Consider the following 24,662-nt stretch of genomic DNA (forward strand, 5'->3'; position numbering starts at 1 on the left):
AGCTTTGCTGGCATATCGCTGTGTGTGTGTGTGTGTGTGTGTGTGTGTGTGTGTGTGTGTATGTGTGTATGTGTGTGTGTGTGTGTGTGTGTGTGTGTGTGTGTGTATTGCAGGTGCATCCATTTGGGCTTGGGGTGGCAGCATGTATTAAACTCTAAGGTGTATTTGTTTTTGATTGTGTGTGTGTGTGTGTGTGTGTGTGTGTGTGTGTGTGTGTGTGTGTGTGTGTGTGTATTGCAGGCATATCCCTCAGGCCTTGGGGACAGTGTGCTTCAGCTACTGGGCTCCACGTCTCGTGTGGCCAGCTACAGTGAAATCCTCACTTGGAAAATCACCACGATCGACACACTGTCCTCTTTAATGAACACAACTAATGGGGCCTGGACTTCAGAGCAGGTAACACGTGCTTCAGTCTATTGAAAGTAATGGGCATGTCATTAGGTTTAGTATTGTACTGGGTGAGGTTAAGGTTAGTATTGTACTGGATGGTGTTTAGGTTAGTTTTGAAGTGGTCAGGGTTAAGTTTAGGACTGTACTGTTTGGTGTTTAGGTAATTATTGTAGTGGGCTGGGTTAGGGTTTTGTATTTTACTCTACAGTGTTAGTGCTAGGATCTTATGGGGTAGGATTGGTGTTAATACTGTACTTGGATTAAGGTATTGTAGGGTTAGTGTTAGGGCAATATTTCAGGTATTTCCTGCAGATGATCAAATTATGACAAACAGAATATGTGACCAATTTATCCTGTGCATGTGTGATGTGTGTGTGTGTGTGTGTGTAGATTAATGCAATAATTATGGTATATCTACGTATGGCTGGTCAAACTCTGGGATCTGCTGAATTGAATGCAATCGGCTCCATTCTCTGTTCTTTGAGCGTCAGTGTACTTAACAACATCACTGCAGACAACCTAAAGTGAGTACACACACACACCCACACACACACACACACACACACACACACACACACACACACACACAAACATCAACACAAGAACTATATTTCCCAGCTCAGCTAAGCAATGTAATGTCTTGCTTAGATTTTCTGAATGCAAGTTTTCAGTACCAGTCTTTCTCCTCTGCAATCCCTACACCTCTTGGTCATTATACTTCTCCCACTAACAATACAACTATGAGAACTCTCTACATGTCACGTCTCCCAGTCAGACACGTGTACTGGCTCCCAGTTACACTGCACATTAAGTTTATTCTCTTCTTGCAGAAAGGTGTAACTAAGCCGAGCCTTCAGCCCTTCTGTAAAATAAACCTGATCAAATAAGAGTGATTTTATGTTAGATGTAATACCATCTAGTGTTAGGTCTCTTCTAATATCTATCAACTTGTTCCCTTTTGAAACAGCACAATAGCTGAACACTGCCTCTCCATAAGATTTTAGATCAGATAAGAGAGAAATTCAGAAAATGTCTATCTCTAGATAAATTTGTCCTCTCATCCTACTCCATGAGGTCTTTTTCCTCCTAGCGTGGTTCCTCTATCAGGTACTCTAATGTAGTAGCTTAGATGTTCCCAGGACTGCACTCTTCTGAACTTCAAGACTGACTGCATCATCATGTATATTCGGTTATTTTTAATTGTACACTCCAAATTATGTTGCTGCATGTTGTATATGTCATGTTCACAAGGCTGTTTGTGTTGTTTTTAACTCTGCAGGAATGTAAAACATGTGAATTTATCATCATGCACAATCGATCAGAAAATAACTCTGTACAACATCGCCAACATCTCGTTCAGCGATATGCGAAGCAACAGCACTGAATATTACGTGCTCATCGCACCTTTCCTCGGTAAAACACACACACACACACAAACATATGAATTCACATATAGATAGATATATACACACACATATGTACACAATCATATATTACTGTGTTTGTGGGGTATATTGATGCGATTTTTTGAAGGCTCAAGAGTCAATGAGGATTATGGTGTGAAACAAAGAAATTACATATAGGAGAATATGTATATTGTATATATTGAGATATATTGAGAGACAGACAGAGAGTGAAAGAGAGAGGGAGAGATTTCTCCAAACATAATGTGTCATCATATCATCTCTGTCCCACCAGCTCCACTCCAACTTTTGCTTTCTCAGAATTCCTGTAGTCGTAGTTTTAACAAGAACTGGATTTGTCAGCTTGAACTCAGAGCTGGTTTTAACATTAATGTGGTTGTGTCAGCTTTCCCTGTGAAATCACAGATGCATTGTTGTTTTATCTCCCTTGGTTAGGTGGAGCTCCAGTTGCAGATATTCAAGAACTTTCTACACAGAACATCAACATGGATATCAGCACGTTCTTGAGCTTGAACTCTGCAGTGGTGATGGTATGAAACACATGAAAGTAGAATATAATTTCAGTATTGATACCATGAAACAGTTTTGGACTGAACAAAATTGTGTGTGTGTGTGTGTCTCTCTCTCTCTCTGTGTGTATAAGGAATTGAGTGTCAGTACAGTTCGGTATCTACTGGGGGTAAATCTACCAGACCTAAAGCTGTTTGAGAACACCACACTGGTCCAGTCCTGGGAGCAACAGAAGTTCCAGTCTCAGCTGGACACCCTGGGCATCGGTCTGACTGGTGGAAAGCCCGACTTGATCACCACCACCCTCACAACTGTCACTATGGGTGTCAACGTAACAAGAAATGATACCATATTCAGTACTACTACAAGTTCCAGTAGCACTCCTGTCAACACTACTGGTAATCTCAACACTACTACAGCTCAAGTGAACACCACCAGTCTCAGCAGCACCAACATGACTACCAAGAACACACAGACTGGTGTCAACGCTACTACAAATGCTACAGCTGTTCACAACACCACCTCAATCCCCCTTGCCAACGTCAACACTACTACTGCTCATGTGAATACCACCAGTCTCAGCAGCACCAACATGACTACCAAGAACACAGAGACAGGTGACAACACTACTACTAATACTACAGCTGTTCACAACACCACCTCAATCCCCCTTGCCAACGTCAACACTACTACAGCTCATGTGAATACCACCAGTCTCAGCAGCACCAACATGACTACCAAGAACACAGAGACAGGTGACAACACTACTACTAATACTACAGCTGTTCACAACACCACCTCAATCCCCCTTGCCAACGTCAACACTACTACAGCTCATGTGAATACCACCAGTCTCAGCAGCACCAACATGACTACCAAGAACACAGAGACAGGTGACAACGCTACTACTAATGCTGGTCCTATTCACAACACCACTTTGATTTCCCCACAAACACACTAACACTACAGATTTACATTATGTCCTCCAGTCTTTAAATGTCCTCACAAATGTAGCAAAAACATAGTTCATGGTCTTCACTACTGACAAAAACAAATAATGGTTAATGTTAGATTCAGTGCTTGCAATGCATAATAGCTCTGTCAATGAATGATATCACAGAAATGGATCTCTTCTCTCTGTGTCTGACAGGATGCACTGTGGGTGAGATCACAGAAGCAATCATTGCAGAGCCATCATTCCCTGCTGGTTACAATTCCACCGAGTTTGATCTGTGTCTGGATTTAATCATACTAAAAATTCATCTGAAAGTTATAACTCAGAAAGTGGCAAATATCAGCATGCAGAGGATCATTCTGGACAAATTAAACCAGGTCAGCTTTGCTAAGTATTATTTTTAGTATTATTAGCTCTGATAGTGTGGGGTTGATGGTTGTAGCTATGTGTGTGTCTGTGTTCACGTGTTTCCAACAGTATTCTATTATTATTTATACTTTACCAATATAGTACATTTGTTTGCACAGGATGTATGTTTTGTCATATCTAGGCATGTAAGTAAAGTAAAGTAAAGTAAAATTTTATTTATATAGCACGTTTAAAACAAAGTGCTGCACAATAGAAAAAAAAAAAAAACATTCCCACCCCTAATCACCCACCGCAAACACAGAACAAACATTAACATGTACACAATCCTTAATCCACAGTTTGTTAGCTGCCAAATGCTAAAGAATAAAAGTGTGTTTTAAGTTTGGATTTAAAACTCGTCACAGACGGTGCATTTCTGACATCAGTTGGAAGTCCATTCCAAAGCCTTGGTGCAGCAACAGTGAAGGCACGATCCCCTTTTTGTTTAAGACGAGATCTTGGAACTATTAGAAATGATTGGGTCGAAGACCTTAAAGCTCTTGAGGGCACATACATACAGAGCATGTCCACAATATATGCTGGTGCAAGTCCATTTAAGGCTTTAAAAACCATCAATGCTATTTTGAACTGGATTCTGTAATGCACTGGGAGCCAATGCAGGGATGCCAAAATTGGGGTGATGTGTTCTCTTTTTTTGGTACCAGTTAATAATCTGGCTGCACTATTCTGAACCAACTGTAAGCGTGACAGAGTTGCTCCATTAATACCAAAATACAGTGCATTGCAGTAATCCAATCTAGATGTAGTAAAAGCATGAATGACCTTTTCAAGATCTGAAGTACTAAGAAACGACTTTAATTTGGAGATTGTTCTTAGCTGGAAAAAGCAGCCCTTGACTATTGCATTAATTTGCTTCTCAAATTTGAATTCTGAATCAAAGATGACCCCAAGGTTTTTAACCTGAGTTTTCAGATAGGGTTTTAAAGGGCCTAGATTTTCCTTTAGATGGTTAGTTATTGAAGGAGGCCCAAACAGAATAACCTCTGTTTTACTGTCATTCAATTGAAGAAAGCTTTGAGTCATCCAGTTTTTTATGTCCATGATGCACTCATTGAGTCTATCTAGGGGGTGATGATTCCCAGGTTTCAAAGGTAAGTACAGTTGTAAATCATCCGCATAACAATGAAATGAGATTCCATGCTTACGAATTATTTGACCAAGGGGAAGCATATATAATGAAAAAAGAACAGGGCCTAAAATTGATCCTTGTGGAACCCCAGAAGTCACCATGGTAGAGGTAGAAAAGTATTTGCCAATGCTCACTGAAAAGGTCCTGTTTTTAATATAAGAGGTAAACCAACTAAGTGCCACACTCTTGATTCCAACACAGTATTCCAGGCGTTCAATGAGTAAATCATGGTTGACAGTATCAAATGCAGCGCTCAAGTCCAGCAGAACCAAGACTGAAGAACCTCCAGAATCAGCATTATATAAGAGGTCGTTGGTAACTTTTAAAAGAGCAGACTCTGTGCTGTGAAATGCCCTAAAACCTGATTGAAAAGTCTCATAAATTTTGTTGCTGTCAATGAAACAGGTTAGTTGAGTTAAAACAGCTCTTTCTAAGATCTTAGACAGAAAAGATAGCTTTGATATAGGCCGGTAGTTACTCAGATCCCCTATATCCAGATTATGCTTCTTTAAGAGAGGCTGTACAACTGCATGTTTAAAACACTCGGGAATTGTGCCAGAGGCTAAACTTGCATTTATAATTAACAAAACATCAGGGCCAATTGTGTCAAAGATTTCCTTAAAAAACAAAGATGGAAGAACATCATCAGCAGAGTTAGAACACTTCATTTGAGAAACAATGTCAGCTAACTGAGACAAGGAGATTGGGTCAAATTTCTCAAATGTTGGAATACCCAGCTTATAAACAGCCGGACTGAACACCGACGTTGATATATTAGCTCTAATATTATTAACCTTGGCCAGAAAGAAATCAAGAAAAGCCTCACAGTTTTTTGAGGATGCTTCAGGGCTAATGTGTGGAACATGGTTGAGTACTGAATTTATTGTGTTAAACAGAAATTTAGGGTTATGCTGATTTTTTGAAATCATTTCTGAAAAATATTTTGCTTTAGTAGATCTCATGAGTTCTTGAAACCTGAACAAAGTTGATTTAAGAATCTCAAATGATATTTGTAATCTATCCCTCTTCCATTTGCGCTCAGCCTTCCTGCACTCTTTCCTAGCCATTCTAACAGAATCATCCACCCAAGGTCTAGATTTAAAGCTGGGGTGAGTCACTCTAAAAGGGGCAACCTGATCCAGCACTGCTGTGCAGGAAGATCGAAAAGAAGCAGTTAAATGCTCAATGTCCAACTGAGAGATAGTAGGAGAGGAATAAGTTTTATATGTAGCCGCAAACTGAGTAGCTGTAGTGGGGCCGAATTTTCTGGTGAAATGTTCTGGGGCCTTGATGATCACAGGGTGTAAAGCAAGCAGTGAGCTGAACATAACAGGAAAATGATCTGAAAATGCCATTTCTAAGGTTTTAACATTTTCTACATTAAATCCATGAGACATAACGAAATCGAGGGTATGCCCATGTTCATGAGTAGGGCCGCTTACATGTTGTATAAAATCAAAAGAGTCCAACAGATGGTTAAATTCACTGACCATGGGCTTATGAGGGCAACACACATGGATGTTAAAATCCCCTAGAATTAGAAATATGGTCAGACATTACCATTACTGAGGATAAAAGGTCAGAAAAATCTCTAATAAAGTCCTTATTAAATTTAGGTGGTCTATAAATTAAAATGACAAGCAGTGAAACCGTAGATTCAACTTTAAAAGTGAGCGACTCAAAGCTGGAGTACACTTCCATAGCGAGTGCAGTACATTTAAAACCATTTCTATACACGACTGCAAGTCCTCCCCCTCGTCCAGTTCTCCGCGGAGAGTTCAGGAAGCTACAGTCTGTAGGGCATAGGTCCGAGAACAAACTCAGTTCATCAGCTCGCAGCCACGTTTCAACTAAAAATAGAAAGTCTAGGTCTTGAGACGTAAAAAAGTCATTTAAAATGAAGGACTTGTTAGAGATCGACCTTACGTTAGTCAGGGCCATTTTCACTGTTGAAGCACAATTACCGGTTGCCCAAGGTGTGTATCCAAGCGGCCGTAGGTTCTGTAGTTGGACGCCTCTTCTCCTCTGAGCAGGTATTCTCAGGTTCACAGAGTGAATGCGAGGTTCAGATGTCAGAACCGGATAAACAGGCACCAGATGAGCGTGGTTTTGAGTGCGTAGGAAACACCGCATCTTTACTCTCACACCGGCTCGTTTTCCGCGTTTTCTCTGGCGCTTCCTTCTCTGAATATTGCAGCAGGAGAGGCGGCAGATACACGGTGACATTGCCGTGGAAAACCGCGGATGAAAAAACTGGTCCCCACCAGTCTTGTGGACATATATGTCCATAGCCGATCGTATAGAAAGCAAAGTTTCACGGTCATATTGAAATTGAGTCGCCGGTACTGTAAGAAATTGGTGGAAAAGAAGGCACATAGACATACACAGAACAGGCAGCGGCAGGACAGGTAAAAACCGACGGCACGCCAACAAACATACTGGCGCCATCATGCGAGTTCAAAACTCGCATGATGCATGTTCAAAACTTACTTCAACAGGGAGTGATGTGTTTCAGTGTTGTTCTTGTGTGTGTGTCTTGCAGGTATCTATCGAGGCTTGGGGTCGCAACATGTATTAAACTCTAAGGCGTATTTGTTTTTGATTGTGTGTGTGTGTGTGTGTGTGTGTGTGTGTGTGTGTGTGTGTGTGTGTGTATTGCAGGCATATCCCTCAGGCCTTGGGGACAGTGTGCTTCAGCTACTGGGCTCCACATCTCGTGTGGCCAGCTACAATGAAATCCTCACTTGGAAAATCACCACGATCGACACACTGTCCTCTTTAATGAACACAACTGATGGAGCCTGGACTTCAAACCAGGTAATACGTGCTTCAGTCTATTGAAAGTAATGGGCATGTCATTAGGCTTAGTATTGTACTGGGTGAGGTTAAGGTTAGTATTGTACTGGGTGGTGTTTAGGTTAGTATTGTACTGGGTGGTGTTAAGGTTAGTTTTGAAGTGGTCAGGGTTAAGTTTAGTACTGTACTGTTTGGTGTTTAGGTTATTATTGTAGTGGGCTGGGTTAGGGTTTTGTATTTTACTCTACAGTGTTAGTGCTAGGATCTTATGGGGTAGGATTGGTGTTAATACTGTACTTGGATTAATTGTATTTTAGGGTTAGTGTTAGGGCAATATTTCAGGTATTTCCTGCAGATGATCAAGTCATGACAAATAAAATATGTGACCAATTTATCCTGTGTGTGTGTGTGTGTGTGTGTGTGTGTGTGTGTGTGTGTGTGTGTAGATTAAAGCAATAATTTGGGCATATCTAAGTGTGGCTGGTCAAACTCTGGGATCTGCTGAATTGAATGCAATCGGCTCCAATATCTGTTCTTTGAGCGTCAGTGTACTTAACAACATCACTGCAGACAACCTAAAGTGAGTATACACACACACACACACACACACACACACACACACACACACACACACACACACACACACACACACACACACAATCACATGCACACACAAACATCAAAACAAGAACTATACTTCCCAGCTCAGCTAAGCAATGTAATGTCTTGCTTAGATTTTCTGAATGCAAGTTTTCAGTACCAGTCTTTCTCCTCTGCAATCCCTACACCTCTTGGTCATTATACTTCTCCCACTAACAATACAGCTATTAGATCTCTCTACATGTCACGTCTCCCAGTCAGACACGTGTACTGGCTCCCAGTTACACTGCACATTAAGCTTATTCTCTTCTTGCTGACAGGTGTACCTAAGCTGAGCCTTAAGCCCTTCTGTAAAATAAACCTGACCAAATAAGAGTGATTTTATGTTAGATGTAATGCCATCTAGTGTTAAGTCTCTTCTAATATCTATCAACTTGTTCCCTTTTGAAACAGCACAATAGCTGAATACTGCCTCTCCATAAGATTTTAGATCAGATAAGAGAGAAATTCAGAAATTGTCTTTCTCTAGATAAGTTTGTCCTCTCATCCTACTCCATGAGGTCTTTTTCCTCCTTGCGTGGTTCCTCTATCAGGTACTCTAACGTAGTTGCTTAGATGTTCCCAGGACTGCACTCTTCTGAACTTCAAGACTGACTGCATCATCATGTATATTCGGTTATTTTTAATTGTACACTCCAAATGATGTTGCTGCATGTTGTATACGTCAAGTCCACAAGGCTGTTTGTGTTGTTTTTAACTCTGCAGGAATGTAAAACATGTGAATTTATCATCATGCACAATCGATCAGAAAATAACTCTGTACAACATCGCCAAAATCTCGTTCAGCGATATGCGAAGCAACAGCACTGAATATTACGTGCTCATCGCACCTTTCCTCGGTAAAACACACACACACACACAAACATATGAATTCACATATAGATATATACACACACATGTACACAATCATATATTACTGTGTTTGTGGGGTATATTGATGCGATTTTTTGAAGGCTCAAGCGTCAATGAGGATTATGGTGTGAACCAAAGAAATTACATATAGGAGAATATGTATATTGTGTATATTGAGATATATTGAGAGACAGACAGAGAGTGAGAGAGAGAGAGAGAGAGAGAGGTTGTATAAAGTAAGAGTGAGGGAGAGATTTCTCCAAACCTAATGTGACATCCTACCATCTCTGTCCCACCAGCTACACTCCAACTTTTGCCTTCTCAAAATTCCTGTAGTCGTAGTTTTACCAAGAACTGGATTTGTCAGCTTGAACTCACAGCTGGTTTTAAAATTAATGTGGTTGTGTCAGCTTTCCCTGTGAAATCACAGATGGATTGTTGTTTTATCTCCCTTGGTTAGGAGGAGCTCTAGTTGCAGATATTCAAGAACTTTCTACACAGAACATCAGCATGGATATCAGCACGTTCTTGAGTTTGTACTCTGACGTGGTGATGGTATGAAACACATGAAAATAGAATACAATTTCAGTATTGATAACATTAAACAGTTTTGGACTGAAAAAAATTGTGTGTGTCTGTGTGTGTGTTTGTTTTTGTGTATAAGGAATTGAGTGTCAGTACAGTTCGGTATCTACTGGGGGTAAATCTACCAGACCTAAAGCTGTTTGAGAACACCACACTGGTCCAGTCCTGGGTGGCACAGCAGTTCCAGTCTCAGCTGGACACCCTGAACATCGGTCTGACTGGTGGAAAGACCGACTTGATCACCACCACCCTCACAACTGTCACTATGGGTGTCAACGTAACAAGAAATGATACCATATTCAGTACTACTACAAGTTCCAGTAGCACTCCTGTCAACACTACTGGTAATCTCAACAATACTACAGCTCAAGTGAACACCACCAGTCTCAGCAGCACCAACATGACTACCAAGAACACACAGACTGGTGTCAACGCTACTACAAATGCTACAGCTGTTCACAACACCACCTCAATCCCCCTTGCCAACGTCAACACTACTACAGCTCATGTGAATACCACCAGTCTCAGCAGCACCAACATGACTACCAAGAACACAGAGACAGGTGACAACACTACTACTAATACTACAGCTGTTCACAACACCACCTCAATCCCCCTTGCCAACGTCAACACTACTACAGCTCATGTGAATACCACCAGTCTCAGCAGCACCAACATGACTACCAAGAACACAGAGACAGGTGACAACACTACTACTAATACTACAGCTGTTCACAACACCACCTCAATCCCCCTTGCCAACGTCAACACTACTACAGCTCATGTGAATACCACCAGTCTCAGCAGCACCAACATGACTACCAAGAACACAGAGACAGGTGACAACGCTACTACTAATGCTGGTCCTATTCACAACACCACTTTGATTTCCCCACAAACACACTAACACTACAGATTTACATTATGTCCTCCAGTCTTTAAATGTCCTCACAAATGTAGCAAAAACATAGTTCATGGTCTTCACTACTGACAAAAACAAATAATGGTTAATGTTAGATTCAGTGCTTGCAATGCATAATAGCTCTGTCAATGAATGATATCACAGAAATGGATCTCTTCTCTCTGTGTCTGACAGGATGCACTGTGGGTGAGATCACAGAAGCAATCATTGCAGAGCCATCATTCCCTGCTGGTTACAATTCCACCGAGTTTGATCTGTGTCTGGATTTAATCATACTAAAAATTCATCTGAAAGTTATAACTCAGAAAGTGGCAAATATCAGCATGCAGAGGATCATTCTGGACAAATTAAACCAGGTCAGCTTTGCTAAGTATTATTTTTAGTATTATTAGCTCTGATAGTGTGGGGTTGATGGTTGTAGCTATGTGTGTGTCTGTGTTCACGTGTTTCCAACAGTATTCTATTATTATTTATACTTTACCAATATAGTACATTTGTTTGCACAGGATGTATGTTTTGTCATATCTAGGCATGTTCAAAACTTACTTCAACAGGGAGTGATGTGTTTCAGTGTTGTTCTTGTGTGTGTGTCTTGCAGGTATCTATCGAGGCTTGGGGTCGCAACATGTATTAAACTCTAAGGCGTATTTGTTTTTGATTGTGTGTGTGTGTGTGTGTGTGTGTGTGTGTGTGTGTGTGTGTGTGTGTGTGTGTGTGTATTGCAGGCATATCCCTCAGGCCTTGGGGACAGTGTGCTTCAGCTACTGGGCTCCACATCTCGTGTGGCCAGCTACAATGAAATCCTCACTTGGAAAATCACCACGATCGACACACTGTCCTCTTTAATGAACACAACTGATGGAGCCTGGACTTCAAACCAGGTAATACGTGCTTCAGTCTATTGAAAGTAATGGGCATGTCATTAGGCTTAGTATTGTACTGGGTGAGGTTAAGGTTAGTATTGTACTGGGTGGTGTTTAGGTTAGTATTGTACTGGGTGGTGTTAAGGTTAGTTTTGAAGTGGTCAGGGTTAAGTTTAGTACTGTACTGTTTGGTGTTTAGGTTATTATTGTAGTGGGCTGGGTTAGGGTTTTGTATTTTACTCTACAGTGTTAGTGCTAGGATCTTATGGGGTAGGATTGGTGTTAATACTGTACTTGGATTAATTGTATTTTAGGGTTAGTGTTAGGGCAATATTTCAGGTATTTCCTGCAGATGATCAAGTCATGACAAATAAAATATGTGACCAATTTATCCTGTGTGTGTGTGTGTGTGTGTGTGTGTGTGTGTGTGTGTGTGTAGATTAAAGCAATAATTTGGGCATATCTAAGTGTGGCTGGTCAAACTCTGGGATCTGCTGAATTGAATGCAATCGGCTCCAATATCTGTTCTTTGAGCGTCAGTGTACTTAACAACATCACTGCAGACAACCTAAAGTGAGTATACACACACACACACACACACACACACACACACACACACACACACACACACACACACACACACACACACACACACACACACACACACACAATCACATGCACACACAAACATCAAAACAAGAACTATACTTCCCAGCTCAGCTAAGCAATGTAATGTCTTGCTTAGATTTTCTGAATGCAAGTTTTCAGTACCAGTCTTTCTCCTCTGCAATCCCTACACCTCTTGGTCATTGTACTTCTCCCACTAACAATACAGCTATTAGATCTCTCTACATGTCACGTCTCCCAGTCAGACACGTGTACTGGCTCCCAGTTACACTGCACATTAAGCTTATTCTCTTCTTGCTGACAGGTGTACCTAAGCTGAGCCTTAAGCCCTTCTGTAAAATAAACCTGACCAAATAAGAGTGATTTTATGTTAGATGTAATGCCATCTAGTGTTAAGTCTCTTCTAATATCTATCAACTTGTTCCCTTTTGAAACAGCACAATAGCTGAATACTGCCTCTCCATAAGATTTTAGATCAGATAAGAGAGAAATTCAGAAATTGTCTTTCTCTAGATAAGTTTGTCCTCTCATCCTACTCCATGAGGTCTTTTTCCTCCTTGCGTGGTTCCTCTATCAGGTACTCTAACGTAGTTGCTTAGATGTTCCCAGGACTGCACTCTTCTGAACTTCAAGACTGACTGCATCATCATGTATATTCGGTTATTTTTAATTGTACACTCCAAATGATGTTGCTGCATGTTGTATACGTCAAGTCCACAAGGCTGTTTGTGTTGTTTTTAACTCTGCAGGAATGTAAAACATGTGAATTTATCATCATGCACAATCGATCAGAAACTAACTCTGTACAACATCGCCAAAATCTCGTTCAGCGATATGCGAAGCAACAGCACTGAATATTACGTGCTCATCGCACCTTTCCTCGGTACAACACACACACACACACAAACATATGAATTCACATATAGATATATACACACACATGTACACAATCATATATTACTGTGTTTGTGGGGTATATTGATGCGATTTTTTGAAGGCTCAAGCGTCAATGAGGATTATGGTGTGAACCAAAGAAATTACATATAGGAGAATATGTATATTGTGTATATTGAGATATATTGAGAGACAGACAGAGAGTGAGAGAGAGAGAGAGAGAGAGAGAGAGGTTGTATAAAGTAAGAGTGAGGGAGAGATTTCTCCAAACCTAATGTGACATCCTACCATCTCTGTCCCACCAGCTACACTCCAACTTTTGCCTTCTCAAAATTCCTGTAGTCGTAGTTTTACCAAGAACTGGATTTGTCAGCTTGAACTCACAGCTGGTTTTAAAATTAATGTGGTTGTGTCAGCTTTCCCTGTGAAATCACAGATGGATTGTTGTTTTATCTCCCTTGGTTAGGAGGAGCTCTAGTTGCAGATATTCAAGAACTTTCTACACAGAACATCAGCATGGATATCAGCACGTTCTTGAGTTTGTACTCTGACGTGGTGATGGTATGAAACACATGAAAATAGAATACAATTTCAGTATTGATAACATTAAACAGTTTTGGACTGAAAAAAATTGTGTGTGTCTGTGTGTGTTTGTTTTTGTGTATAAGGAATTGAGTGTCAGTACAGTTCGGTATCTACTGGGGGTAAATCTACCAAACCTAAAGCTGTTTGAGAACACCACACTGGTCCAGTCCTGGGTGGCACAGCAGTTCCAGTCTCAGCTGGACACCCTGAACATCGGTCTGACTGGTGGAAAGCCCGACTTGATCACCACCACCCTCACAACTGTCACTATGGGTGTCAACGTAACAAGAAATGATACCATATTCAGTACTACTACAAGTTCCAGTAGCACTCCTGTCAACACTACTGGTAATCTCAACACTACTACAGCTCAAGTGAACACCACCAGTCTCAGCAGCACCAACATGACTACCAAGAACACACAGACTGGTGTCAACGCTACTACAAATGCTACAGCTGTTCACAACACCACCTCAATCCCCCTTGCCAACGTCAACACTACTACTGCTCATGTGAATACCACCAGTCTCAGCAGCACCAACATGACTACCAAGAACACAGAGACAGGTGACAACACTACTACTAATACTACAGCTGTTCACAACACCACCTCAATCCCCCTTGCCAACGTCAACACTACTACAGCTCATGTGAATACCACCAGTCTCAGCAGCACCAACATGACTACCAAGAACACAGAGACAGGTGACAACACTACTACTAATACTACAGCTGTTCACAACACCACCTCAATCCCCCTTGCCAACGTCAACACTACTACAGCTCATGTGAATACCACCAGTCTCAGCAGCACCAACATGACTACCAAGAACACAGAGACAGGTGACAACGCTACTACTAATGCTGGTCCTATTCACAACACCACTTTGATTTCCCCACAAACACACTAACACTACAGATTTACATTATGTCCTCCAGTCTTTAAATGTCCTCACAAATGTAGCAAAAACATAGTTCATGGTCTTCACTACTGACAAAAACAAATAATGGTTAATGTTAGATTCAGTGCTTGCAATGCATAATAGCTCTGTCAATGAATGATATCACAGAAATGGATCTCTTCTCTCTGTGTCTGACAGGATGCACTGTGGGTGAGATCACAGAAGCAATCATTGCAGAGCCATCATTCCCTGCTGGTTACAATTCCACCGAGTTTGATCTGTGTCTGGATTTAATCATACTAAAAATTCATCTGAAAGTTATAACTCAGAAAGTGGCAAATATCAGCATGCAGAGGATCATTCTGGACAAATTAAACCAGGTCAGCTTTGCTAAGTATTATTTTTAGTATTATTAGCTCTGATAGTGTGGGGTTGATGGTTGTAGCTATGTGTGTGTCTGTGTTCACGTGTTTCCAACAGTATTCTATTATTATTTATACTTTACCAATATAGTACATTTGTTTGCACAGGATGTATGTTTTGTCATATCTAGGCATGTTCAAAACTTACTTCAACAGGGAGTGATGTGTTTCAGTGTTGTTCTTGTGTGTGTGTCTTGCAGGTATCTATCGAGGCTTGGGGTCGCAACATGTATTAAACTCTAAGGCGTATTTGTTTTTGATTGTGTGTGTGTGTGTGTGTGTGTGTGTGTGTGTGTGTGTGTGTGTGTGTGTGTGTGTGTGTGTGTGTGTGTGTGTGTATTGCAGGCATATCCCTCAGGCCTTGGGGACAGTGTGCTTCAGCTACTGGGCTCCACATCTCGTGTGGCCAGCTACAATGAAATCCTCACTTGGAAAATCACCACGATCGACACACTGTCCTCTTTAATGAACACAACTGATGGAGCCTGGACTTCAAACCAGGTAATACGTGCTTCAGTCTATTGAAAGTAATGGGCATGTCATTAGGCTTAGTATTGTACTGGGTGAGGTTAAGGTTAGTATTGTACTGGGTGGTGTTTAGGTTAGTATTGTACTGGGTGGTGTTAAGGTTAGTTTTGAAGTGGTCAGGGTTAAGTTTAGTACTGTACTGTTTGGTGTTTAGGTTATTATTGTAGTGGGCTGGGTTAGGGTTTTGTATTTTACTCTACAGTGTTAGTGCTAGGATCTTATGGGGTAGGATTGGTGTTAATACTGTACTTGGATTAATTGTATTTTAGGGTTAGTGTTAGGGCAATATTTCAGGTATTTCCTGCAGATGATCAAGTCATGACAAATAAAATATGTGACCAATTTATCCTGTGTGTGTGTGTGTGTGTGTGTGTGTGTGTGTGTGTGTGTGTGTGTGTGTGTGTGTGTGTGTGTGTGTAGATTAAAGCAATAATTTGGGCATATCTAAGTGTGGCTGGTCAAACTCTGGGATCTGCTGAATTGAATGCAATCAGCTCCAATATCTGTTCTTTGAGCGTCAGTGTACTTAACAACATCACTGCAGACAACCTAAAGTGAGTATACACACACACACACACACACACACACACACACACACACACACACACACACACACACACACAATCACATGCACACACAAACATCAAAACAAGAACTATACTTCCCAGCTCAGCTAAGCAATGTAATGTCTTGCTTAGATTTTCTGAATGCAAGTTTTCAGTACCAGTCTTTCTCCTCTGCAATCCCTACACCTCTTGGTCATTATACTTCTCCCACTAACAATACAGCTATTAGATCTCTCTACATGTCACGTCTCCCAGTCAGACACGTGTACTGGCTCCCAGTTACACTGCACATTAAGCTTATTCTCTTCTTGCTGACAGGTGTACCTAAGCTGAGCCTTAAGCCCTTCTGTAAAATAAACCTGACCAAATAAGAGTGATTTTATGTTAGATGTAATGCCATCTAGTGTTAAGTCTCTTCTAATATCTATCAACTTGTTCCCTTTTGAAACAGCACAATAGCTGAATACTGCCTCTCCATAAGATTTTAGATCAGATAAGAGAGAAATTCAGAAATTGTCTTTCTCTAGATAAGTTTGTCCTCTCATCCTACTCCATGAGGTCTTTTTCCTCCTTGCGTGGTTCCTCTATCAGGTACTCTAACGTAGTTGCTTAGATGTTCCCAGGACTGCACTCTTCTGAACTTCAAGACTGACTGCATCATCATGTATATTCGGTTATTTTTAATTGTACACTCCAAATGATGTTGCTGCATGTTGTATACGTCAAGTCCACAAGGCTGTTTGTGTTGTTTTTAACTCTGCAGGAATGTAAAACATGTGAATTTATCATCATGCACAATCGATCAGAAAATAACTTTGTACAACATCGCCAAAATCTCGTTCAGCGATATGCGAAGCAACAGCACTGAATATTACGTGCTCATCGCACCTTTCCTCGGTAAAACACACACACACACACAAACATATGAATTCACATATAGATATATACACACACATGTACACAATCATATATTACTGTGTTTGTGGGGTATTTTGATGTGATTTTTTGAAGGCTCAAGAGTCAATGAGGATTATGGTGTGAAACAAAGAAATTACATATAGGAGAATGTGTATATTGTGTATATTGAGATATATTGAGAGACAGACAGAGAGTGAGAGAGAGAGAGAGAGAGAGAGAGAGAGAGATAGTGAGAGGTTGCATACAGTAAGAGTGAGGGAGAGATTTCTCCAAACATAATGTGACATCCTACCATCTCTGTCCCACCAGCTCCACTCCAACTTTTGCCTTCTCAGAATTCCTGTAGTCGTAGTTTTACCAAGAACTGGATTTGTCAGCTTGAACTCACAGCTGGTTTTAACATTAATGTGGTTGTGTCAGCTTTCCCTGTGAAATCACAGATGGATTGTTGTTTTATCTCCCTTGGTTAGGAGGAGCTCTAGTTGCAGATATTCAAGAACTTTCTACACAGAACATCAGCATGGATATCAACACGTTCTTGAGCTTGTACTCTGACGTGGTGATGGTATGAAACACATGAAAATAGAATATAATTTCAGTATTGATAACATGAAACAGTTTTGGACTGAACAAAATTGTGTGTGTATGTGTGTGTGTGTGTGTCTCTCTGTGTGTGTGTATAAGGAATTGAGTGTCAGTACAGTTCGGTATCTACTGGGGGTAAATCTACCAGACCTAAAGCTGTTTGAGAACACCACACTGGTCCAGTCCTGGGTGGCACAGCAGTTCCAGTCTCAGCTGGACACCCTGAACATCGGTCTGACTGGTGGAAAGCCCGACTTGATCACCACCACCCTCACAACTGTCACTATGGGTGTCAACGTAACAAGAAATGATACCATATTCAGTACTACTACAAGTTCCAGTAGCACTCCTGTCAACACTACTGGTAATCTCAACACTACTACAGCTCAAGTGAACACCACCAGTCTCAGCAGCACCAACATGACTACCAAGAACACAGAGACAGGTGTCAACACTACTACAAATGCTACAGCTGTTCACAACACCACCTCAATCCCCCTTGCCAACGTCAACACTACTACAGCTCATGTGAATACCACCAGTCTCAGCAGCACCAACATGACTACCAAGAACACAGAGACAGGTGACAACACTACTACTAATACTACAGCTGTTCACAACACCACCTCAATCCCCCTTGCCAACGTCAACACTACTACAGCTCATGTGAATACCACCAGTCTCAGCAGCACCAACATGACTACCAAGAACACAGAGACAGGTGACAACACTACTACTAATACTACAGCTGTTCACAACACCACCTCAATCCCCCTTGCCAACGTCAACACTACTACAGCTCATGTGAATACCACCAGTCTCAGCAGCACCAACATGACTACCAAGAACACAGAGACAGGTGTCAACACTACTTCAAATACTACTGCTGTTCACAACACCACCTCAATCCCCCCTGCCAATGTCAACACTACTACTGGTCATGTGAGCACCACAACTCTCATTCACACCAATGTGAATACCAACAAACCACAGACAGGTGTCAACACTACTTCAAATACTACTGCTGTTCACAACACCACCTCAATCCCCCCTGCCAATGTCAACACTACTACTGGTCATGTGAGCACCACAACTCTCCTTCACACCAATGTGAATACCAACAAACCACAGACAGGTGTCAACACTACTTCAAATACTACTGCTGTTCACAACACCACCTCAATCCCCCCTGCCAATGTCAACACTACTACTGCTCATGTGAGCACCACCACACTCGTTCACACCAATGTGAATACCAACAAACCACAGACTGGTGTCAACACTACTTCAAATACTACTGCTGTTCACAACACCACCTCAATCCCCCCTGCCAATGTCAACACTACTACTGGTCATGTGAGCACCACAACTCTCTTTCACACCAATGTGAATACCAACAAACCACAGACAGGTGTCAACACTACTTCAAATACTACTGCTGTTCACAACACCACCTCAATCCCCCCTGCCAATGTCAACACTACTACTGGTCATGTGAGCACCACAACTCTCCTTCACACCAATGTGAATACCAACAAACCACAGACAGGTGTCAACACTACTTCAAATACTACTGCTGTTCACAACACCACCTCAATCCCCCCTGCCAATGTCAACACTACTACTGCTCATGTGAGCACCACCACACTCGTTCACACCAATGTGAATACCAACAAACCACAGACTGGTGTCAACACTACTTCAAATACTACTGCTGTTCACAACACCACCTCAATCCCCCCTGCCAATGTCAACACTACTACTGGTCATGTGAGCACCACAACTCTCATTCACACCAATGTGAATACCAACAAACCACAGACAGGTGTCAACACTACTTCAAATACTACTGCTGTTCACAACACCACCTCAATCCCCCCTGCCAATGTCAACACTACTACTGGTCATGTGAGCACCACAACTCTCCTTCACACCAATGTGAATACCAACAAACCACAGACAGGTGTCAACACTACTTCAAATACTACTGCTGTTCACAACACCACCTCAATCCCCCCTGCCAATGTCAACACTACTACTGCTCATGTGAGCACCACCACACTCGTTCACACCAATGTGAATACCAACAAACCACAGACTGGTGTCAACACTACTTCAAATACTACTGCTGTTCACAACACCACCTCAATCCCCCCTGCCAATGTCAACACTACTACTGGTCATGTGAGCACCACAACTCTCATTCACACCAATGTGAATACCAACAAACCACAGACAGGTGTCAACACTACTTCAAATACTACTGCTGTTCACAACACCACCTCAATCCCCCCTGCCAATGTCAACACTACTACTGGTCATGTGAGCACCACAACTCTCCTTCACACCAATGTGAATACCAACAAACCACAGACAGGTGTCAACACTACTTCAAATACTACTGCTGTTCACAACACCACCTCAATCCCCCCTGCCAATGTCAACACTACTACTGCTCATGTGAGCACCACCACACTCGTTCACACCAATGTGAATACCAACAAACCACAGACTGGTGTCAACACTACTTCAAATACTACTGCTGTTCACAACACCACCTCAATCCCCCCTGCCAATGTCAACACTACTACTGGTCATGTGAGCACCACAACTCTCATTCACACCAATGTGAATACCAACAAACCACAGACAGGTGTCAACACTACTTCAAATACTACTGCTGTTCACAACACCACCTCAATCCCCCCTGCCAATGTCAACACTACTACTGGTCATGTGAGCACCACAACTCTCCTTCACACCAATGTGAATACCAACAAACCACAGACAGGTGTCAACACTACTTCAAATACTACTGCTGTTCGCAACACCACCTCAATCCCCCCTGCCAATGTCAACACTACTACTGCTCATGTGAGCACCACCACACTCGTTCACACCAATGTGAATACCAACAAACCACAGACTGGTGTCAACACTACTTCAAATACTACTGCTGTTCACAACACCACCTCAATCCCCCCTGCCAATGTCAACACTACTACTGGTCATGTGAGCACCACCACTCTCCTTCACACCAATGTGAATACCAACAAACCACAGACTGGTGTCAACACTACTTCAAATACTACTGCTGTTCACAACACCACCTCAATCCCCCCTGCCAATGTCAACACTACTACTGCTCATTTGAGCACCACCACACTCGTTCACACCAATGTGAATACCAACAAACCACAGACTGGTGTTAACACTACTACTGCTCATGTGAACACCACCACTGTTATCAGCACAAATGTGAATACCAGCACCAGTACATTCAGTACCATTGCAACATCTGTAAGTATCAAAACTACAGGAGTGAATTTCTCTGATCCTGCCAGTGTTTTAAACTAAACCAGCTGTCTGTCTTTTTGCAGATTCCATCACTGAACCCCACCGAACTCGCTAAAGTCACTGTCAGTTCTGGAGCACTGACCAACACAACTCAGATTAAACTAGTCTTCAATCAACTCGAGACAGGCAATGCTTTCACCAATGTGGATGAGTTTCTCACAGCTCTCATATCTTTGGGGGTAACTGACATTCTTTCCTTGTCTGAATATTTTAACTAAAATCTGTCACAAGCCACAAGGAATTAACTGTCATTTTAAATTGTTTCTCTGCAGGTTACTAACATCGTTCCTCCTGTAAGAGACTTAATGATGAATGAAACCTTCAAGATCATCAGCCCCCAGTTTTCACAGTTTGTGATCTCAAACTGGACTGACTGGTTTACTGTGAAGCTGGTTCCTTTACTCCCCAGTTTCACTGCTGCAATGTTCATTAATGCAACTTCAAAAATCACCTGCACCAGCTATACTATAATGTGAGTGAATTTCAGATGTTTCTTTTGTCTCTGATTTTAGTTGTGAAATAATAGAATTTTACATTTATGTTCTTAATTATGGATTGTAGGGAAAAAATGTTTACGAGAGATGAGGCACAAATACATAAACTCTCACAAACACACACACAACCCTAACCCTAACCCTAGGGTGAATAGCCCTAATCCTAAACCTAACCCTAGGTTAATAACCCTACCCATAATACTAACCCTACCTCTAGATATTCATACTTTTTTTGAGGTTGATTGTGGATAATTTATTTACAGTTCATACAACCCCTGACATATTTTCTCTTCATGTTTATTGCCATTTTACATTGCATACCCCGAGTATATAAGTCCATTTATATCTTTCATGAGTATCAAACATGCGTATATCTAATAATAATATAGTATTCATCATTGTACCTGTTCCTACATTTCTACTCAAACAGGGTGTTTCTTCATTGTCTCTATTCGTCATCTTGTTAATCTCTCTCTTATCTCTGGCCATGTTCTATTAGATTTAAAGACACCTGCCATCACTCCGGTTATCAAAAAACAAAATCTGGATGATAGTTCTAAATAATTATCGCCCAATATCTAATCTACCATTTCTCTCAAAGATCCTCAAATGCGTGGTGGCCTCCCAACTACTTCTGTACATGTCTTCCAATAATCTCTTTCCAGTCTGGTTTCCGTGCTGAGCACAGCACTGAGACCGCTCTTGTTTATGTTTTAAATGACCTTCTTCTCTCCTCTGATAATGGCCATGCTTCTCTTCTTTTACTCCTCCATCTCACTGCTGCCTTTGAGACAGTCAATCACGCAATACTGCTCTCACGGCTCCGTGATCTTGGGTTTTCTGGTACCGTTATTTCTTGGTTTACTTCTTAATTATCAGATGGATGTCAGTTTCAACGCTTGGGTAACTAAATGAAACCCAGGGTGTTCCCCAGGGCTTGATGTTAGGACCACTGCTTTTTACCATTTAAATTTAATATTCTGCCTCTTGGCGAGTTGATACGGCAGCATGGATTGAACTTTCACCTCTATGCGGATGACACTCAGCTTTATCTTAGCTTCAAAACACATACCCCTTCCCTACCCCCATCCATCACCAAGTGCATCTGTGAAATCAACTTGTGGCTGTGTGCTAATTTTCTCCTATTAAATGCACACAAGACAGAGAATCTTATCATAATCTGAGATATTGCGGAGTTGGAGGAAGAGGGGTAACCAGGTTGTGGTTGGAGTGTGTAAGTTCAGATGGTAGAGGGGTAACAAGGTTGTGGTTTCAGATGTTAGAGGAGGTGTAAGATTGTGGGTGACATGTGAGGGGTTAGATCATGGAGGGGTAACCGGGTTGTGGTTGGAGTGTGTATAGTCAGATGGTGGAGGGGGAGTCAGATTGTGGGTGATGTGTGAGGGATTAGATCGTGGAGGGGTGACCAGGTTGTGGTTTCAGATGGTGGAGGGGGAGTCAGATTGTGGGTGACGTGTGAGGGATTAGATCATGGAGGGGTGACCAGGTTGTGGTTTCAGATGGTGGAGGGGGAGTCAGATTGTGGGTGATGTGTGAGGGGTTAGATCATGGAGGGGTGACCAGGTTGTGGTTTCAGATGGTGGAGGGGGAGTCAGATTGTGGGTGACGTGTGAGGGGTTAGATCATGGAGGGGCATGGTCCTGCATGGGTCCGTTTTTTGAAACCCGCACCCACCCATACCCGCAGAGTACAGCACCCACCCACCCACGAACCCGTGGCTATTTCAAAGTTAAATCCGTACGCGCCCGGACCCGTTAATATTCTACCCGTTACCCACCCGTGCCCGTGAAAAATCACACAAATCGAAAGTATTCCTATAGTCAGCACTTAGGGCAGGATTAGGGTTAAGGTTATTAACCCTAGAGTCAGCATTACACCTTTGGGATATTAACTATAGGGTTAGAGTTAGGGTTAGTGATAGGCTTGAAGTAGGATAAATTTTTATGGTTAGGGTTAGGGTTGTCCCGATCCGATATTTGGATCGGATCGGCCGCCGATATTAGCAAAAAATGCGTATCCGTATCGGATCGGCAGGCACGAGAAAATGCCGATCCAGACTCCCGATCCATTTTTTAAGTCCGATCCGGGTTTTCCAGCGCACCCATTTAGATAATCCATTCCAGTTTTTGCTGTGGTTTTGCCAGTGAGAGTAAAATCCGGTCCGCATTTTCCAGCACACCTTCAGCACACGAGCATAGCGTCTGCCCCAATTTAGCTCCATGGCATCTCGGACCGCCGTGTAAATTTGAAGTTATCGGTAAAAATGTCAGTTGTGTGGGATTATTTTAACTTAAAGGATGATAAAGACGAAGCGGTAGAGTGCAACATATGCCACAGTAAAGTCAAGCGTGGTGGTAAAGCTGTAAGAACTTTTAATACCACCAATCTAATCAAGCATTTAGCGAAATACCACCATAAACAACATGACGAGTTTATAAAGAAAACCGAAGACAAAAAGAAAGGTCCTACACAACTGACACTGGCAGAAACTGAAGGGAGTGTATAGATGGGGATGGAGCAGCAAAGTGTGGAGTAGAAGGCATTTTGCTTTTAATTAGTTTACGATATGTGCACGGATTTTTTTTAAGCTTTGGTTTACACTTGTTCCAAGAGCACTGATGGATGTTAATGTTAATAGACTATTTTCCACTCAGGTTGTGTGTTTTGCGTTTTTAATATCATTTACAATATTATTTGCACTTGTGGCTTTTTAATCCTTGGTTTACTGATGCTATTTCTGTTTGTTATTTAATTTGTCTATTTTGAGTTTATTAATAGCTAAATAAACAGGTCAGTTTCTCCTTACCAACCATTGTGTATTATTCAAACACCTAATTCAGCTGGCTACTTGTTATCAAGAGTAAAACGCTTTTCAACATGAGTTTGACAACAAAGTAAGTTGGCTAAATAACTTAAAACTTTAATACATGCTCGGATAGGCCGCTATCGGTATCGGCCGATATCGGATCGGAAGTGCAAATAAATATCGGTATCGGATCGGAAGTTCAAAAAGCTGGATCGGGACATCCATAGTTAGGGTAAGGGGTTGGGTTAGGGTTAGGAATAAAGTTATGGTTAGGGTTAGGATTATGGGTAGGGTTATTAATCTAGGGTTAGGATTAGGGCTATTCACCCTAGGGTTCACTGACTTTACTCGGTCAGTGGGGATATTGTTTGGTGTGATATATTGACTTTGCATGTGATCTGAAGCCAGTTGCACTTTCCATAGTGGTCGTTCAGAACCCAAG

At 41.7% G+C, this 24,662-nt stretch overlaps 2 protein-coding genes and 2 long non-coding RNA genes across 4 annotated transcripts in view; all 4 read left to right on the plus strand.

Moving 5' to 3' along the window:
* The window catches only part of LOC143484583 (uncharacterized), a 34,601-nt gene extending 23,315 nt beyond the window's left edge, over window positions 1-11,286 (plus strand). Inside the window, exons 23-27 of the mRNA XM_076983386.1 lie at window positions 1,670-1,803; window positions 2,250-2,344; window positions 9,810-10,569; window positions 10,827-11,008; window positions 11,251-11,286. Coding sequence (XP_076839501.1) covers window positions 1,670-1,803; window positions 2,250-2,344; window positions 9,810-10,569; window positions 10,827-11,008; window positions 11,251-11,286 — 1,207 coding nt within the window. The remainder of the gene's footprint in view (window positions 1-1,669; window positions 1,804-2,249; window positions 2,345-9,809; window positions 10,570-10,826; window positions 11,009-11,250) is intronic.
* On the plus strand, window positions 6,902-9,124 carry LOC143484536 (uncharacterized). The gene is made up of 4 exons (XR_013122650.1): window positions 6,902-7,245; window positions 7,499-7,654; window positions 8,080-8,213; window positions 8,999-9,124. It is a non-coding gene; the product is annotated as an uncharacterized LOC143484536 (long non-coding RNA).
* A 93-nt stretch (window positions 11,287-11,379) lies between the features above and the next one.
* Window positions 11,380-13,017, plus strand: LOC143484085 (uncharacterized). Its single transcript, XR_013122538.1, has 3 exons — window positions 11,380-11,533; window positions 11,955-12,088; window positions 12,892-13,017. It is a non-coding gene; the product is annotated as an uncharacterized LOC143484085 (long non-coding RNA).
* Window positions 13,018-16,887: 3,870 nt separating this feature from the next.
* The window catches only part of LOC143484584 (uncharacterized), a 41,173-nt gene continuing 33,398 nt past the window's right edge, over window positions 16,888-24,662 (plus strand). The window contains exons 1-5 of the mRNA XM_076983387.1: window positions 16,888-16,936; window positions 17,428-17,522; window positions 17,642-20,842; window positions 20,923-21,078; window positions 21,172-21,371. Of these exons, the coding sequence (XP_076839502.1) occupies window positions 16,888-16,936; window positions 17,428-17,522; window positions 17,642-20,842; window positions 20,923-21,078; window positions 21,172-21,371 (3,701 nt within the window). The remainder of the gene's footprint in view (window positions 16,937-17,427; window positions 17,523-17,641; window positions 20,843-20,922; window positions 21,079-21,171; window positions 21,372-24,662) is intronic.

The sequence above is a fragment of the Brachyhypopomus gauderio genome, chromosome 20, assembly GCF_052324685.1.
Source record: "Brachyhypopomus gauderio isolate BG-103 chromosome 20, BGAUD_0.2, whole genome shotgun sequence".
NCBI classification, from domain to species: Eukaryota; Metazoa; Chordata; class Actinopteri; order Gymnotiformes; family Hypopomidae; genus Brachyhypopomus; species Brachyhypopomus gauderio.